Source organism: Hippocampus zosterae, chromosome 3, assembly GCF_025434085.1.
Source record: "Hippocampus zosterae strain Florida chromosome 3, ASM2543408v3, whole genome shotgun sequence".
Classification (NCBI taxonomy): Eukaryota; Metazoa; Chordata; class Actinopteri; order Syngnathiformes; family Syngnathidae; genus Hippocampus; species Hippocampus zosterae.
The window spans coordinates 18,863,556-18,881,402 of NC_067453.1; the positions used below are offsets into that span (position 1 = coordinate 18,863,556).

Sequence of the window (17,847 nt, forward strand, 5' to 3'; positions counted from 1 at the left end):
TTCTTGGAAATGTGATTTTTTTTCCCCATATTTACACATTTCCAACTTCCAACTTTACATCTTCAGTCTCGTGATTTACTTGTGGTATCCCTGTGCTACTTGCACTACAGCAAATTCTTGGAAATACACAATTCTTTCCACATAAAGTTAGAAAAAAAATTTCTCACATAATTACAATGTACAGTATATCTTGTAACATTCTCTTTGCATTGTTGGCAATCTGTCAAATGAAACCGACTCTCCTCGGATTATTGTGACTATTTTTTAAAATCAAATTTTCTTGTCAAATTATGACACTCCTCAAAATAAATACTGTACAATACTACATGCTTGTTTTTTTAAAGTCTTCTAAAAAATCACGTTGACTTTTATCGAGTTAAAAAATATTTTCTTCTTGAGAAAGTTATGACATCATGCACATGATAATCTGACTAGATTCTTACAAAAAAGCTGTTCTATATTAAAAATATGGTATCATAATATAGCGACTTGAAAGATTTTTGCTTTAACCTGGGACTCCTTTAAGAGAATTACTCAATTTCATCAACATAAATAGTCGATGTTCCATAGTATGTGGAAATTTGTATACAGTCTCTAAATTCCAATTGGATGGAGAACGTGCCTAGTTTGCTATGCAGCTAACAACAAAATAAGCACTTCATGAGATAAATACATAATTTGATAAGACACCTCACCCCACAGAGTAGTTTACTTTAAAAATGAATTTATTTATTAATACAGTGGTATACATTAAAAAAAGAAGAAATGTTGCGGAGGGAGAAAAACTTTTAAACAAAAGAAATCCAAATAAATAAAAAGAATGCTGAAAACATGGAGAAAAAAAATTAGTGTTGCATTGAAGTGTTATCATATCAAAAGGAAATAGTACTGATGTGCCATAATAAATCATCTATTAGTAGAAAAATACATTTCAGGGCACACAATAAAGCATCCAGTATCACAAATAAAGGAAGGGACCAGTTGTCGTTCCCCTAAACCCTTTGAGCGCAACTTTTAAAACCATTTAAATCAAGCACTTGTCTATTTTTGTTTTGTAAATAAGAATAAAAACTTTTCATACGGTTAAAAATGCCTTAGGTCTTGTATTTATGCAGTATGTAGAAAACTCAGACTTATTACTGCGCGAGTCAGTTCCAAGGCTCGGGGGGGGGGGGGTTTAACCGGTGTACAAACATAACCAATGTAACTTCTTCGCTGTCTTTTCCTTGTCCCCCCCACCCCCAAACATTTTTTCTGTTTTATACAAAACAATAAAGATATACAAAAGTTGATCTACAGAGAACCAAGGCCATATGCTAGCAGTATGTACAGCCACTTCCTTTTCTGCGCCTTGTCACACTTCGTATGCATAGCAGGAAAAGAAAGCAAGACCTTTCATTTAATCGGCATCTATTCTTCACATGTGCTAGAATCAAAATTCCGATTAGGAGAGAGGGGTCGGGGTGGTGTGAGGGGACAAAAAAAAAGGGAAAAAAAGACAACTTTGTGTCAACTGTGACCAGAGTGCCGGGATGGATTTTCTCTTTTTTAAATATGCAGATAAGGCATCATTGCTCGCAGTGTTGGATGGTTTCTCATGTGTAGAAGTGATAGCAGGCATCTGGACCTGAGTCATAGCACATGCATAGATTCCTAGACAGTAGGAATTTGTCAGATCAAGTCAGTATATTTTATCTATGGTAAAAGATTTTCTACAAAAAAAAAAATCATCAGTCATCATCAATTTCAGTTCAGCAGAGAGGGGCGTCATAGATGCTACGAGTGAACTAAGCTTAGTGTTTCTGTCTGCATTATTCTGTGGCGTCAATCAAGTCTCCAGAGATCCTTCACAGCTGCACCAATCTCAAATAAAATGGTTTGGTGTATGCCCACTTTGCACTTTGGGGGTAACACTTTACAGGAAAAAAAAACCCTGGGTAATATTAAACATCATCATCTAGGGTCTCACTTTTCAAAGAGCGCGTAGGATTCTTTCGAAAAGGGTGCGCACACACAAATACTGAAATGGCATATGAGCACCCCCCCCCAAAAAAATGTGACCTATCAATGAATCAATTGACCTATGCATGCGCAAACCAATACTTCCTAAGTGTGTTGCGCCTGCGTTTGTATGCACAAAGTCAACCAAATAGCACCACATGCGAATCGAAATGGGCTGCGCTGAAATCGTACGGCTTGTGAGTACGATTGGAAACAAGGAAGGGAATAAATACTGTTTCGTGACCTTGGTGGCATACAAATGAACAACAACAATAAAACATGACAGGGTGGAAGACTGAGATATAAAATAAGTAGCCGGACTTAAGTAGAAGCCCAACTCCCTTCCAAAAAAAAATTTTTTTTTTTTTAAATCGCAGCACATTGACAATGTTGTGACTACTAAAATGGGGGACGTACATATCCGGCTCACACAAATACGGTCCACCATTGAGAAAGCAAATGCCGCTGCAATGGGTGAAAAAAAAAAAAAAAAAGAATTCTTGGCAATATATTCCATTTCTCCCTCACTAGTCTCATTGTTATATTCTGATTAATATCGTGTTCGTAGAAAAAGATTTACGTCAATTTTGATGGGTCCGAGCGGGCCGGCGATTTTTGCGTTATACCGCCGTCTGCTGTCGACTTCAATTGCCCTTGCATTGCAGGGAACAGGTGAGACATGACGTTCGCAATGCAAGCCCGAGGGCACTTTTGACGCCAATGTCAACAGCGGACAGCATCGCATCGAGATGAATAAAAACAGATGGATGAATCAGATTCATTCTTATCCCAAGAATGCAATATTCATGTTTAGACTGGTGGGGGCACAGAAAACATTATTGCTAAGAACATCGTTGCCCTTTAATTTGTATAGCTAGGTTGCATATGCTTAAAATGTGGTAGTGGTAAAACTGACATTTTCTTTTCTTATTTTCTAGGTTAAGAGGGGGAAATGACATCATTTGACCACATTTCAATCACATGCAACCAATTTACAACATCAACAGACAACGAGGTGGCTGACAGAAGAAAAAAAAAGTGCAAAGGCAAAAATAAAAGTGGTTTCATGTGTCCTTTGTTTCTTCCTCTAGAGTTGGGCGCGGTAGGCGAGGGCTCCTAGAAAGGGGCTCTTGAACCCCACCCGCAAGGTCATCCAATCCCCGAGGGGCACTTTAAAAGGCATGAGTAGCATCATTTAAAAAAAAAAAAGTACCAACAAAACATGAACATAAAATTGTACACAAAGTGCAAAAATTTTACATAAAATGTAAAGTTGCTGCTTGATGCAGTGGACGTGCGAGACTCATAATACACTCCAAAATGTGCGTATGCACGGGTTGGAGTTTTCGTACACACGCCCATTTTTTTCCATCTGTCAAGTATTTAAAAATTTTTCTTTTTGATAGGACACAAATTTTGCGCAGAGGGTTGCGTACGCTTTGTGCATTTTGCCCATACGCAGCGTTGATAAGTGAGGCCCCTGACATTTTGCAAATCATCGCTAAAAATGTCAAGATGAGAATACTCAAGTCTGTGGCACCATCATGCACTCCCATTTCAGTCTCACTGTCCAAAAGTTCTGCAGTTTTTTTTGTTTTTCTTTTTTTGCAAGCCTTAAAAGCACCGGGAAAGTTACCCCACCCTCACCCAAAAAACAGAACAGCTGGACTCTGCTGACTGTCCTCACGGTCGTGGTGTTGATTTTTTTTTGTTTGTTTAGTGCGGGGCCGGTAAACAATGTGAGAGTGTTGGATTCACCCCTTGAGGTGAACGCTGTGTGCTCCTCCACCCTTTGGCCTTGGTGGAGGCAACAGACGCCCCCCCCCCCCACCCCTCACCCGCCTTTTCTTTCACATTCAGGAACAGACCAGCTGTCGCCCTCTTCAGAAGTGGTCGATGAGCACAGAAACACAGTTTGCACCCACTAGGTAGTTTGGGTCTCCGGGGAGAGATTTGTTCTGCCAGCTTTTCGGGTCACCTGCACGAAATGCACACAATATAAAAGAAAACTAACTAAATGAATAATGAAATAAATTAATAAACATTTAATAACATTTACAGAAGCGTATTGCTGCCACACCAGAACACACAAAAAAACAAAAACAATTTAAGGTCATAATTTGGACTGAATGACAAAGTCTCACTTATCAATCATCACGTTTACCATAATATGACGCAATCCTGACCTGAATCCCCCCCCCCTCAAACTAGAACAACACCAAAACTTAAAGATGAAATAATGACACAATAATTTGAATGTTTTTCTCCTCCAATATGAGCCAAAGAGTTATTCGATTAGTCAAGTGTTGCTCGGGCGGAGAAGCCACTCTGAAGGCTTAACACGGACGGTTGGCTTTTTATTGAGCGACATCTTTTAGTCAGTGACACATTTACAAGCTGGGGGGAGGGCGACTTGGTCTTCAAAATCTTGTTTATGATTATACTTGAGGACGCGCAGAATGCTCAGTGAAGCATGTGCTAATTTTGGCACATGCTTTTAAAAAGGCGTTAGACCAAGAAATTGCAGAATATAAATACAATGTATTATTGTTATTATTTTTTTTTTTAATCTTGTTTTCAACTTTGTTGGTGTTTTTGTTGAGTGTTTTTTTTTAACATGATGAGGCAAGTATACTACCGTGATTCTAGTATCACAGCACTGAGCCCGACTACAAAGGATGTAGCGTAATTAAGTGCAAGAAGAAGAGGCAGAGGTCTGCAACTACTGGAAGGTCCAATAAAGTTGCCTGTTCCCACAGAGCAGAGAGAATAATTTACCAGTTAATATCGTTGCATGCTCCGTTTTGTATATGTTGGCGCTCTGTGTGTGTGTTCAAGTAGCGGTTGGTTGAAGTTTATAGTGACTTTATCATCGATGCTAATTTTTGAGAAGTAGTGAATTGGAAATGAATGTGATAAAAGACAAAAAAAAGAGTGGAGACAGACGTGAAAGTGGACATTGGATTTTTTTTTAAAAACACCTTCCATCGTTTCTAACTGCTGGGTTTTAAATTTGAGTATAAAAAATATTCTAAACGAGATGTGATTATGTTAATAGCACACCTGATGCTGACACTGTTGCACTACAAGGAGTAGAATTGCTGTTAAATTGATATGTATTATCAAGTAACTTCTCTCCCGCGCCCCGCATCATTATGAGATTCGCATTTGCCATACAGCAAACATTTGTGGGTTTTGTAAAATATGAGAAATGTTGAGAAGTAAGACTGTGTGGCAAGGAAAAACTTTTGTTCAAAAAGAAAAACTTGGCCTGCCAGCAAGATGAAAAAGTAACAATTAGCACATTAATTGTTACTCTGTGGGAGGGACCAAATAATAAATCCTTTCTTATTTCATGAAAATTAGGTAATAATACAAATATAAAGCAGCCTGGTCCAATGGTGAAGGAATGAGGAATATGGAAAAGAAAGTGAACACACTCTCCGCTACAATCATTCAAATCCTACAGCCTACACATCCAACAAGGACAAAAAGAGCGAGGACAGCGTACCCGACGAGGAGTCGGAGGATTTTAGAGCAAAAGACCAACCATCAGGGGTCATAGACGCACAGTGAGGTAAGCGCAGCTCCACCGGCTTGAGGAACTTGAGTCCGTGAGGGCCGCACATCACCAGCGGGCTTAGCAGCGTTTCCCCTGTGTGGACACGCAGCGGCATTCACAAGTCACTCATTCTGTAGAACAACTAAACTTTTGCGTGTCGTGCTGTGTGGGTCATCTCAAGACACGCGTGATGATTTTCTTCCCTTGTTGTGTGGTCCCTCCAGTTTTAAAAATCGGCGAAGATGCTAAAACCCATTGTATGTAAGTACACTGCTACGATGTAAAGTTATCAGTGTACAGCTTGTAAAACAAAGTAAGTGGTGATGCTTCCTATTAGCGAGGATTGAGCATTAAAAAAAGGAAAAGGGCATTGTTGAAAAGCCAAACTGTCCCTCAAAGAGTGCTGAAAATGAAGTACCGTATTAGCCCAAATATAAGACTGCCCTGATTATAAGCCGACCCCCTCTTTTTCAAGACTCAAGTTTGAAAAAAGACTTTTTGAACACCAAATTCATTTTTTTACCAAAAATAATTACAGTACATCTGAAACAAGTGATTATAACAATATATTTGAGAGAAAAACCCTGTTGTTTTGCCTCATTCAAATCTAAAGTGCAATCACATTCGTAAATGACAGCAAGTGGCTTCTGGTTTTTGAAATGTAAATTACATTATAACTTCTCCTCAGCTGCCGGTTAACCTGGCCGATCTTTGACCCACTTTTCTCCAGATTGTCACTACGTTTCTCCATTCTCTGTTAACTCTTCTATTATTTTCTTCTCTTTCCCTTCTTAACGCTATTTTTTATTGTTCTTCTTCGTGCTACCGCTATTTTTATTTTTATTCTTCGTGGCAGGGGTTCACTTTGGCCTGTGGAGTCAAGTCAGCATTCGCTGTCTTGATATCTGGCGCCATCTAGCGGCGTGAATGTGTATAATATCTAGACCCCTAATACAGTATAAGACGACCCCCACTTTTTCAGTCTTATTTCAATGCAAAAAACACTGTCTTATATTCGAGTCAGTACGGTACACAAAACTGAAGAGGGCCGACATCTTGCCGGCGCACTTCAACGCTCTCCTTGCCGTTGGGACGGCAAACTTCCAAGTGAGACAGACTGACCTTTCTCCTTGTCGAGCGGGGGCAGGATGCTGTTGTCGCGGCACACCTTGAAGTAAATCTCCTGCTCCACGTTCTCCGGGATGGCACCCTGGGGGATGATGATGCTGACGCCCGTCTCGATGGAGCTCAGGACCCCTCCGTTGCAGTTGAAGATGCCTCGGGCCGTGGCCACCACCGTGTGCCCTTCGTCTTCGTCGTCATCGTCCAGCGCGCCGGGGCTGCGGCAGGGGTCAGAGTCATCGGCGTTTGGTGCGGAACAATGCACGTTAAGAGCAGCACAGTGACCTCACTGTGGAAAAAAAGGAACCGAGTGAGAATTACCTGACAGGAATGGCTTTGGGGATGGCGTTGATGTTATTGTGCTGGTATTTGGGCCTGTTGTCCATGGTGCGAGTGAAGGTGTCCAGACCGCTGTCATGGTCCAGAGGCTGAGGCGAGAGCTGCGGCTTTCCCCCGCTGTTGCTCACCGCGCAGGGCTTGCCGAGGAGCTCCGTCTTCACCTGTGCGTCGTTGGGCAGCAGGTTGTGGTTGAATTTGGGGCTCTCGAACTTGCGCTCGAACGGTCGTGCTGAGCTGGTGTACGGCTTGGGGACGTAGCGATTGTAACCGGTGGGAACGGGAGCACCGATGGTCTTTGGGGGAGCCGTATCCGTGCCGTTGACCGGGGACTTGTCGGGAAGGGCCCTTGGGGGCAGATAGCCAATGGGTGTGGGTTCATCCCTGCTAGCGGGTCTGAGAGCTGCCAGGTCTGGTTTCGGATTGGGCGGGCTCAGCGGCTCGGGTATGGAGTTCACTGGAGAAAATAGAACCAATCACAGAATTACACCCAAATTTATACCCAGCCATCCTTGTACTTATCCTTACATCCACATATACAAAATCAAAGATCCTGTCCGTAAGTTAGTCAAGAAACATTTGTATTACACTGTATTGTAATATTAAACTGGATGCTGTGTTGGAAACAAACGGCTTTGTGGGGTAATGTTTTTGTGTAAAATCACCTTGAGAAAATCCGGTGCAAAAAATGCTTTCAAATTCAAGTAAAACAGCACACCGTGACTATTTCTCAAAATATCTCAGGACCTAAACTAAGTCTGCTCCTTGGAGAGCGCATTGATCTCCAATTGGCTGACTGGTTTCAGTTAAAAATAACAGTGATAAACTGGCAGGAGCCAAAATTCTGAGAGGTTCTCTCAGGCGACACATCAAATTTACCAACAGCCCTAAAAACTTGACTTAAATCGCACCAAGGGAATGTTTTTCATGAAAAGAGCAGTGTGGTCAGTAGAATGGGAATTCTATGATTTAATTCTACGATTTTATTTATTCGAGAGGATTTTTGATACAGTTGGAGTGCACATACCATGTTTTTTAGGTTAGGTGTCATGATGTTATCAGTATTGATCATTTATCCTGGTCTCAGGCGTGTTTCACCTTTCTATATCCACTGCCCAATGCCTGATGTAGTTGTGAACAAATTGTATCTCCATTTGAACAACAGCAATTGAAGATGCGTGTGAAGCGCACATCGAGGAGACGTGTGTAGAAAGAAGTTAATATGAAGTAGCTGAAATCAAGACACTGGCAAATCCTGTTGCATAATAATGCTAACAAAATTTGACAAATAGTGAATATTGCTGCGGAGAGCTTACCATCAGACGGGCCGAGTTTGGGCAGTGTATTGGGTGGGATGGCAGAGCCCGGGGGTCCGTACTGAGAAGAGGGGCTAATCTGAGTAAGGGGATCATATCGTTTATCCCCCGGATTCACTTTCTCGACAGACTCCACCCTAATTTAGGTGAACATAAAAGTGGATGAAGAATGAATAAAAACACAAGTGAGTGCTGTTGAAAGGCAGAAGAAAAGCAGGAATGTTGGGTGTCTCGTTCTACCTGTTGTACGGGTACAACAGTTGAGCTGGTTTGGCCAGATCGTGGAAGCGATTGATGCCAGGATTGGGGAGGCCCATGGCTTTGCTGTCAAAGCTCCGACGATCAAAGTAGGACAACTGCTTCCTGTAGTACTCCTCGTCCTCGTCCAGGTCGTAGTGATTGGTACGTATTACATCATCAAGCGGTTTAGTGTGAGGCCTCTGTGGCTCAGGACCCCTACAAATGAGGCACACACACAAGAATAATTCACCATTTCTTGTGGAGTTTTGTGCAGACATTTCTTTTTATTAAAATCCTTATGCAAATGAAGAAGACCCAGGATGCCTGTCTTGCTTGGTTTACACCTTGAATTTCTTTGGCTGCACAGCTACTGGACTCCACTAGATGGGGCTCAAACAATGTCTGTGTCCACTTGTACAAACTATTCCCCATTTAGGGCACTATTAATTAAATTAAGGGGGTCATGCCATTTTGTAAGATAAATTGAGGGCACTCATAATTACCCACAATGCACTTGGAAAAGTATTGTCCGTCAATATTCAATCAACAGGTTAATATTAGACAATGCATTAAGGGTGTGGAAAATAATCGATATTAATCGATACATCGATGCGCACGTGCACGATGCGAGTGCATCGGCTCATTCACTGGGTACGACGCGATTGACGGGTGAAATCGAGATTCATCACGATGCATTGGTGGGTATCGGTAAAATCCGATTCAAGCGCCGTTTTATTCATGTTAAACGTCACCTATCTGCCCTTTCCTAGGTGCAATGAATGCACCATCATTGTTTTGCGTTTTGTGTTGAATATGGACGGTAGCCGTGCGTCAGATAGACAGATACAGTCCAGTACAAAGCTAGCGAAACACTATGGAAGTTCGCGCAAGCAGCAGCGAGGAAACTACTGTATTTAATCCTCCGCAACATTCAGATCTTATGTTTGGAAATACTACGGCTTCGAAAAGAAAGATGGAAAGATTAATAAAAGCTCCGTAATTTGCAAAGAATGTCGCACTACGAAGCCATACAACAGCAGCACCACAAATATGCACACCACTTAAAACGATGGCACCACATCACCGACAAGTATCCCGCCCCCTCCCCGCGCCTCCCCGTCCAGTTCCTCGTTGGACACCGGAGAAACTCTTGGCAAACCAGGTCAGGATCAGAAAAAAATCGCCTCTTTTTTGGGGGGTCCCCTTGCAGCTCGCTATGACCGCGCAAGGAAAAACTATATATGGATGACTCTTTTGGACATTTCATTTTGACACTCAGTGAGAGTGGTCTGTGTACGCTACAATACACACAGCAGCTTTGAGGCTGTGACTGCCACATTGTTTCAATTGTATTTTTTTTTCTGTCCTATGGAGATGGATATTTCATATAAGACACTCAGTGAGTAGTCCGTTTGTGTTTACACTACAGCAGCCATGTCCAAAGTCCGGCCCGCGGGCGCTGCCATAAAATCAGTGCCGTCTGGCCCGCAGGTTGGGCGCAATGGAACACGTGTTGCATTGACTGAGGTCTCGTCGACTGGTGAGTGATGTTTCATAGAGTACTGCTTCCCTCTAGTGGCTAAATGAGTAATAGCATTCACTAAATGAGTAATAGCATTTAGACACTAGAGGGCATCACTCACGAGTTAACAAGACATCACTCCGTGTTTATATTGACTGATATGTCATATTTCAAATGATCCTTGCAGTTGTGGATATGTGTATTGGTGGTTCATTCCCCTGTTGTTCGAGTCAAAGGTTTTGTGACTATTGAAAAGTCATGGTGATACATTTTATGTTTCAAATCAATCAATTTGCACTCAGGAGACTTCTGTTTAAGAAAAAGTCAAGCGAATAAGCAGTTGCATGTGATATACCTGTTTCAAATGAACCAAAAGACATTCTTAAGATTGTTGAAATTAAAATAAAAATGGAAATGTGAAACAGACTGGCTTACTAAAATTTGTTGAACAATATTGTTGTTCAATGTAAAGAATGTCAGCCAAGGTCGGCCCCCCCGACATTTTACCACATAAAATCTGGCCCCCTTGGCAAAAAGTTTGGACACCCCTGCACTACAGCAACAGCTGTGAGTCTCAGGTGCCAAATTGTTTACATTTTCTTTGCCCAAAACCCAATTGTGAAAGGGCTTAAATAAGTTGTTTTACACGTACTACTGTTTATAAGGAATAAAGTGGTCTACTTTTTGCAATACCATACTGAATTCCATCTTTTTTTAAACTATTTTTCTTTGCGTATTTGCATCATGTTTAATTGCACACACAATATCACAACAAATTGCACTGTATTGTATCGGATCGCGTTGATTTGAACTAAATGTGTATCTCGTCGTACCACATCGTGAAGACGGTGAAACGTATCGCATCGTGTCGCCAGAAAATTCCATGTATCGTTTAAGTATCGCATCGCTAGTAGTGCATCGAGATGTGTATCGAATCGTCCTCACTGCTGAGATTCAATGCGATAAAGTAACTATAAACCACGGAAATAATTCATTTTATTGAAATTAAAATATGCACAATGAAAGAAAGAAAATACAGGTTAAAATAAATATTTTTTTTTACATCAATAGCCAGGGAACTTAATGCGCTAGTGAGTCAAGTACGGTGGTCGAAGAGGAGCAAATAGTTGGCTGTCCGAATTGCCAAAAGGAATGAGGGAACTACTATCTAGTGCTAGATATAGTGTGGGACGAGATAGTCAATAAGGAGTTAGGGAATAAGGGTGGACATCTGGACACAATCCAATGACTGCGTGACAGAGAAGGTATGGGGGGGGTTATCCACATTTTCTGTCACCTGAAGGGTGCTGTAATAACGTCAACATACCTGTAGGAGGATCTTTCCTGCTCCAGGTTACTGAGCGAATTTGCCTTGAGCACCGGACCAGGTGCATTTGAAGGTTTGGGAATATCTGCTGGCTGAAAGAGAAAGAGAGGGCACAATTTGCCGAAGATTTTTAAAAGTGACAGCAATATTGTTCCTTCATGAGAGAATAGCAGATGTTGCTCAATTTTATATACCGTATTTTCCGCACTACAAGACGCACTGGATTATGAGGCGCACCTTCAACGAATGGCTATTTTGTCATTTTTTTTCATACATTGGACACATTGCATTATAAAGGCGCAATCTACAATGTTTCCACTAGAGGGTGCTAAACTCCTTCCATTCAACTCGCTTGATTTTCTCCGTAGTTTCATTAAAGTAATCATTCATTTTAATTTACGTTTTTCTGAGGTGGTCTTGAACGCCTCACGAGTGGAACTGAAGAGAAGGCACGGGGACGGACAAAGAGTACCTGCATTTGTTGACTGTTTTAAAAAAACAACACCACAACTCTCCTTTTTTCGGAGCCGCAACAAAAACGTATCTAATAAAGCAGCGATACAGTTCACTGAACCAACAGCAAGTTATATCATTGTAAGCATGTCTCCAGCAAGGAGCCATCTTTGGGTCGACATTTTACCGTAATGACCATACACAAGACGCACGGCATTTTAAGGCGCTCGGTGAGCTTTTAAGAAAATGGAAGACTTTTTGGTGAGCCCTATACTGCGGAAAATACGGTAATTTAAGAGCTAGGTACCCTGAGAACTGACGATTCTCCTTCCTTCGCCCTGTCCATCGAAACGGACCGTTTATTTTCAAACATCTTTACTCTGTTGAGGACTGACTGCGGTTTCATGGCTGGGTCCTCCTCCGGGTCTTCCCGTTGGAGGGGTAGCAAGGGTTTTGATCCAGGAGTGACTGCTGGCTCAACAGGGGATGTGAGGGCCTCTGTTTTCGGAGAAAGAATTGGTGGTTCACAGTTCATCACAGGATCATGCATCCCTGCCTTGAAGCCACGGTGTGGACCAGGAATGTAGGATGACCGTAGACCAGAGTCACCGTAATACTGCTTTGGCGCTTCTGGAGACCGAGGCGAGTTGATGGGAAAGCTGAGAGTATCTGCCTCATAAGGAGAGCGGGCATCGTAGCTTACAGGTGGCGGTGGTGGAGGCAGATCATCGTAACGAATTGGCCCAGGCTTAGTGTGGCGTGCTCTGCTATCATATCCCACAGGGAGGGGGTCTTCATATCGAGGCTGAGGAGGGCTGTAGTCCCTATTTGGGCCATCCTCGTACGGCGAGCGGTGGTTGAAGCCAATGTGTTGCTGGTGGGCCGGCTGGTAACCTGGGGGCTGGGAGGGCGAGGTCTGCTGGTCGTAGGGGGACCAGTGTTCGTTGTAATGAGGCACACGGTTGTCGTAGTGCATGTGAGAGTCAGCGTTGTGAGACTTTGGTTCTGTGTAGCCGCCTCCATCGTAACCGTAAGGCGGGTGGTCGTATTCTCGGTATGGCTGCTTGTCCTGGTATGATAGCTGGTGACTGTAGCTCATAGACTGCTTCAGGCCGTGGTTCATTCGCACAGGTTCCTCCATATTGTACAGGTCTTTCTTGTACATCTGTGAAGAGACGATATGAAATGAACGTGTTTGTTACGCAACGCATGGTGATGACCCCACACTTTTAAGCACCATCGTATTTCAAGACAGAACGCCGGGGAAGGATATCCCCAACAACAAATTAAAATGAATCAGCAGAATACTTCAAAATGTAAAATTCATGGAAGTGAGCATACAGTCATACTTTCCAAATTAGCTAATGGCATTTGTCAAAGTGCAAATTATACAAGCAATTTGGTTTCAAAATTGTTCTGAATGCCTGTTTGACAAGATGCCTTTCAAGAATGACCCTCATCCATATTTCTTGTGTGATTTTTTTTTTTTTTTGCTGGTTTAAAATAAGTTTTATCGTGAAGACAATTTCATTTCTGAAAGGCCTCATCTCAAACATGATGTGTAGCCGGTAGACAGCAAGTGGAGTTAAAGCCCTTCCTATGGAAGAGGGTTCATTGATGGCCGTCTGCTCAGAACGATGCATGTGAACATTAAAATAATGCAGTGAACGGAGGTGAGTACTTTGTTCCATAGGGAGAGTTGTTTGGCGGAAATCATTATCAAGAGTACTGTCTGCAGGTTAGCTTTCATCATGCAATTCAACATTCAGTCAGTCAAACTACTGGCACTACAACACGACACATCTACAATAATGCCACTCTAAGTGCTCGTTTTTCATCTACGCAAGAGAGTTAGAGCTAAAAGGAACCCAAAAAAACATTTTGGAGCCATGCAAAGGAAGTTAAAGGCAACAGTTAGGGCTGGTTGTGGATGGTCTTCACCCTGGCCAAAGACTCAGATTTACCAGTCCTTCTGGTCTCCCAGGTCTCAACATTGTACATGTGGACGTATGTCACACATTCTCTGGGAGCCAGAGGCACACAGTGGGCTCAGTGAGGCACACGGTGTGGGCAATTCATGCAGAGAGCGAGTGGAAAGCATGTACGAGAAGACAGGCAGTTAAAACAGCAGACTGTGGCCCAGGCTCGATCCAAGTGGGTGGTGGTAAACAGCGGGTACCTTTGGTTCTGGACCAGGCGGTCCAGACGGGTGGGGTTCATGTGGTGGTGGTGGGGGCTGAAAATGCTCAGGGGCAGGACTGGGGCTGCTAAGTGAGTCAGCCTGAGGAGCTGCGGCTGCAGCAGGGGGCTCCTCTAGGTGCAAACCCTCTAGCTGTACAGGCTGCTCAACAGCAGGGGGCGCTACCACCGCTGCAGGCAAGGAGAGCATGGGCAGAGAAGCCTCCTCTTGCTGTGAATATTGTTAAAAGACATTTACAAACACAGCTTGCCAAGGGCACACAAAGAAAAAGCGAAATCTAACACCCTGATATCTCTTCTCACACCGAGTGAGCCAGTCGAGGCTCTTGCAAATGTCTGCTTTGATCAGACACTATACAAGTAGCTTCTAAGTATTGTATTGAGGTAATATTGAGGCAATGTCCACACTTACAGATATTTTGAAAATGTCTATTGCCCATTGAGTGCTCGCCAAAATGTTTTTCTTCTCACAGATATTTGTCCACAACTGTGCTGTTTGGGGGAAAAAAAGAAAACAAACAAACAAACAAAAAAAACCCTGTCACGTGCTCTTCTAAAAAAAAAAAAAAAAAAAAAAAAAAAAAAAGGCAGGGCAGGGGTATTCAATCCTGTTCTTCAAGGGTTATTCTCCTGCCTGTACAGAAGTGGCCCTAGAGGAACACAACTGAAGACCCCCGAGACAGGGTATAAAACTCCAACCTGTAATGCCATTGCTGCCAATACAGTGAGCAATATAAATGCACAATACACAAATGTCGTCCAGTGATGGATGATGAGATTCGACCATGTTGTATCATCTTTCAAAGAACTAGTCTTTTGCTCACAGAGAAATGAATAAAGAACTGAACATAACAGATGACCCAGGACAAACAACATTGCGGCAACACAAACAAAAACATTAGCAAAAAGTATTTTCAGTCAGGATGCAAACACAATAATTATCAGTCCAATCAATATTGGGAAAAGTAACGTCACATTGATTGGTCCAATAACACTGAGCCCCAGGCATGACATTTGGGCGGAGACTACTCTGTGCACACACTGTAACTGTAATGTGTGCACACAAAGTAGTTCCTCATGCCTAGATTACTACTCCGTGCGCATGTAATACTGGACTACAATGTATGCCCAAAACAGCTAGAACGTGCGCACAAAGTACCTAGTTGTTTGTGCGCCTCAAGTAGTGGCTCATTGCGGGGGGAAAAAGTGGGAAACAGAAAACAGTTATCGTGCATCCTGAGTTTTCAGTGACCAAAACAACGTTTGAATGAGGAGAAGTGAAAAAGTGAATTGTTTGTGTGGACATGGCCTTAGCCAACAACCAAGATGACAAAATGGAATTAACCTCGATTTCAGAGTTGCTGTCTAAACAGTACATCAATTCACAGAGGTGCACGCACACACTATGGTGGTTTAAAGGACGAGGAACAGTACCTGCTGCGGAGATGGCATCTTGAAGCCAGTTTGGTCGATACGATTAGTTGGATCGGGTGGCACCGGGTGCTGGTATCCGGGGTAACCAGGGGTGTCCTGAATGACGGGTGGATCTTCCCTCACAGGTTCGGAAGACCGCGTGATGGCGGGCTCCGTGGGCAGACCCACCTCGTCATTCAAGGTCTCGTCGAGCTCCTGGTCCGTGTAGGCTCCGCCCTCCGTGTCCGTGTCTTCGTAGTCCGATGTGTGGCGGCTGTCCGTGCTGTACATGGAGTACTCGCTCCCTGGAGCTGACAGGTAGGACAGACGGTCGTCGTGGATATCCAAGTCATCTTCCGTGGTGCCATCCGCCTGAGAAGAAACCATTTACCCTTGGGCTAATGATTCGCACTGCATTGTAAGCCTGACTGATTTCCAAAATCCAAGGCGCCCATTGCTAACCTTTCCCTCAGACACCCACACCAGCTGGTTCTGTTGCTGCTGGATGGTCTCCTTAAGAGCTCCGTACCAACCGTCATTCATGTTGTTCAAGTTAATGGTGGCTATAAAAGAGAATTTGGGGCTCATTAATGAAAAGGAAATAACTCCGCTTTTTAGTGCCTCTTAATATTCCGTGGCCACTCACTGGTGAACAGGTGATGATTATTCTTCCTCAGCTTGATGGCTCGTTCGTACAGCTTCCTGGCACTTTTCCGGGACTCTGGACACAGCCTTGTCCTCATGTTCTTCACACCCTGCTTGTTGTCGGGATTTAGGAAGACTACGATCGGGTACCACTGAGCATAGTTCAGCCTGTCCACAGCATTCGGGGTGATGTCCAGCACTGCGTGTTTGTCCTTGAAGAAGGCACAGATGATGAGATGATGCATTGGGGTGATTAGATAAGAAGAATGTATTGTGGATATCCGATTCAACAACCAAAAAATAAAATATAAAAACAGAGAGCTCACTCTATCTATGATTTGTTTGATGGTGTGAAGACGAATAATTCCTGAACTGCGCTGGTCGGTACCTGCATCTCTGGGCTCGCTCTCTGGAAAGGAATATAAACAATTAAAGAAATCCAACCATATCTCATACCTTGTGCATGTTGTACTGATCCAAACATGATAAGTAAACGTACTTGCAAGCTCAAAAAGATCTGGCTCTTCTCTGGCGAGTTTTTCCCGTGCAACATCGGCAATAGGTCCAAATATCACAACAGGTCTTAAGAAACCAGCTACAATCACACATAACAAATTAAATTGTACAACTCATAAAATAATAATGTACAACTCACATGATGTAATGTTGAGAAGTGTGCGGTCAAATGTTTCACCTTCTCTCAATACAACCCTCTCGTAGGCTGGGAACTTTGTCTGGACTGGCTGAGAGGAAAGATCTTCTCGGCTCTTCCTGAGGTTCCTCTTTGAACTTCGAAGACCACGGAACCTCCAGAAGTCGGCCCTGTCGCCGCCGGCTGTTTTGGGGAGTGTGTATTGCACGCTGGAGAGCTGCTCCGCTCTGTCGACATATCGCAGGAAGGCAGATAACACTTGACGCACAAAGTAATGGATGTGTCATAAACTTGGCAACGCTAATCTCAATACTGCCAGCAACCAAGAGCATTTCAAGGAAATGACAGATTTAAAATAAATAAGACGCAATGTCCAAATACGCTCCATTTATTCTGCAAGTCTTTTTTTTTTATGATCAAACTTCCTGCTAAAGCCAACATAAACCAGACACTTCAGGTTACCCTGCATAATCGAATGAGATCAACAGATACCGCAGCTGCATCAAGATCTTCCTCTACAAAGAAACGTTTGGATTCGAGTATTACTTTAACAGCACATTAACAATGTAGTCGGCACGAGTGGACGACCACATTGCGATGTATTGACAAGCATCATACTGTATATTTTGCCCCATTTGTGACTAAATCAAGTTAACTAAAATCTGAATTAATAAACAAGACGGAACATAAAGATTACTAAACACAAACTGTATATTTTTTAAGTGACTTTTGTCAAGAAGCTTGTGGCTTGTGTTAATCTGTTTTTTGAGGATGGGGTCACCTGTTTTTGTTGGGGATGATGCCCCTCTCCACCTCCTGGTGGTTCTTGCCAATGCGAATAGCAAGCCAGGAACCCAATTTGCCATTGTAGAGGGTATCCACCACACGGAACACCTCGCCCTTGTTAAAGCTTAACCCGTATGGAGATTCCTTCTCGTACTCAAAGTGGGTCCGGATGTAAAAGGAGTCACCCACATCAGACTCCACGATCCGCCGATAGACTAAAAAAAAAAAAGAAGAAATTCATGAATAAATGAAATGAAAAGAACCCTCGTCCTA

At 43.0% G+C, this 17,847-nt stretch overlaps 2 protein-coding genes across 13 annotated transcripts in view; both read right to left on the bottom strand.

Annotated features, from left to right (window-relative positions):
- sqor (sulfide quinone oxidoreductase) overlaps nucleotides 1–17,847 on the bottom strand; it is a 63,986-nt gene that overhangs the window by 39,918 nt on the left and 6,221 nt on the right. The window lies entirely within an intron of this gene.
- tjp1b (tight junction protein 1b) overlaps nucleotides 54–17,847 on the bottom strand; it is a 69,388-nt gene continuing 51,594 nt past the window's right edge. For 7 of the 12 annotated variants that reach the window (XM_052061410.1, XM_052061409.1, XM_052061408.1 and 4 more), the window contains 16 exons: nucleotides 17,570–17,789; nucleotides 16,831–17,015; nucleotides 16,636–16,731; nucleotides 16,463–16,545; nucleotides 16,138–16,348; nucleotides 15,954–16,054; nucleotides 15,513–15,863; nucleotides 14,059–14,289; nucleotides 12,187–13,044; nucleotides 11,427–11,518; nucleotides 8,578–8,793; nucleotides 8,338–8,474; nucleotides 7,007–7,478; nucleotides 6,686–6,903; nucleotides 5,513–5,656; nucleotides 54–3,979 (listed from right to left, as the gene is read on the bottom strand). In XM_052061410.1, the coding sequence (XP_051917370.1) occupies nucleotides 3,885–3,979; nucleotides 5,513–5,656; nucleotides 6,686–6,903; nucleotides 7,007–7,478; nucleotides 8,338–8,474; nucleotides 8,578–8,793; nucleotides 11,427–11,518; nucleotides 12,187–13,044; nucleotides 14,059–14,289; nucleotides 15,513–15,863; nucleotides 15,954–16,054; nucleotides 16,138–16,348; nucleotides 16,463–16,545; nucleotides 16,636–16,731; nucleotides 16,831–17,015; nucleotides 17,570–17,789 (3,710 nt within the window). In that variant the 3' untranslated portion in view covers nucleotides 54–3,884. The remainder of the gene's footprint in view (nucleotides 3,980–5,512; nucleotides 5,657–6,685; nucleotides 6,904–7,006; nucleotides 7,479–8,337; nucleotides 8,475–8,577; nucleotides 8,794–11,426; nucleotides 11,519–12,186; nucleotides 13,045–14,058; nucleotides 14,290–15,512; nucleotides 15,864–15,953; nucleotides 16,055–16,137; nucleotides 16,349–16,462; nucleotides 16,546–16,635; nucleotides 16,732–16,830; nucleotides 17,016–17,569; nucleotides 17,790–17,847) is intronic. The other 5 variants (XM_052061412.1, XM_052061420.1, XM_052061411.1 and 2 more) reach the window with 4 other exon arrangements.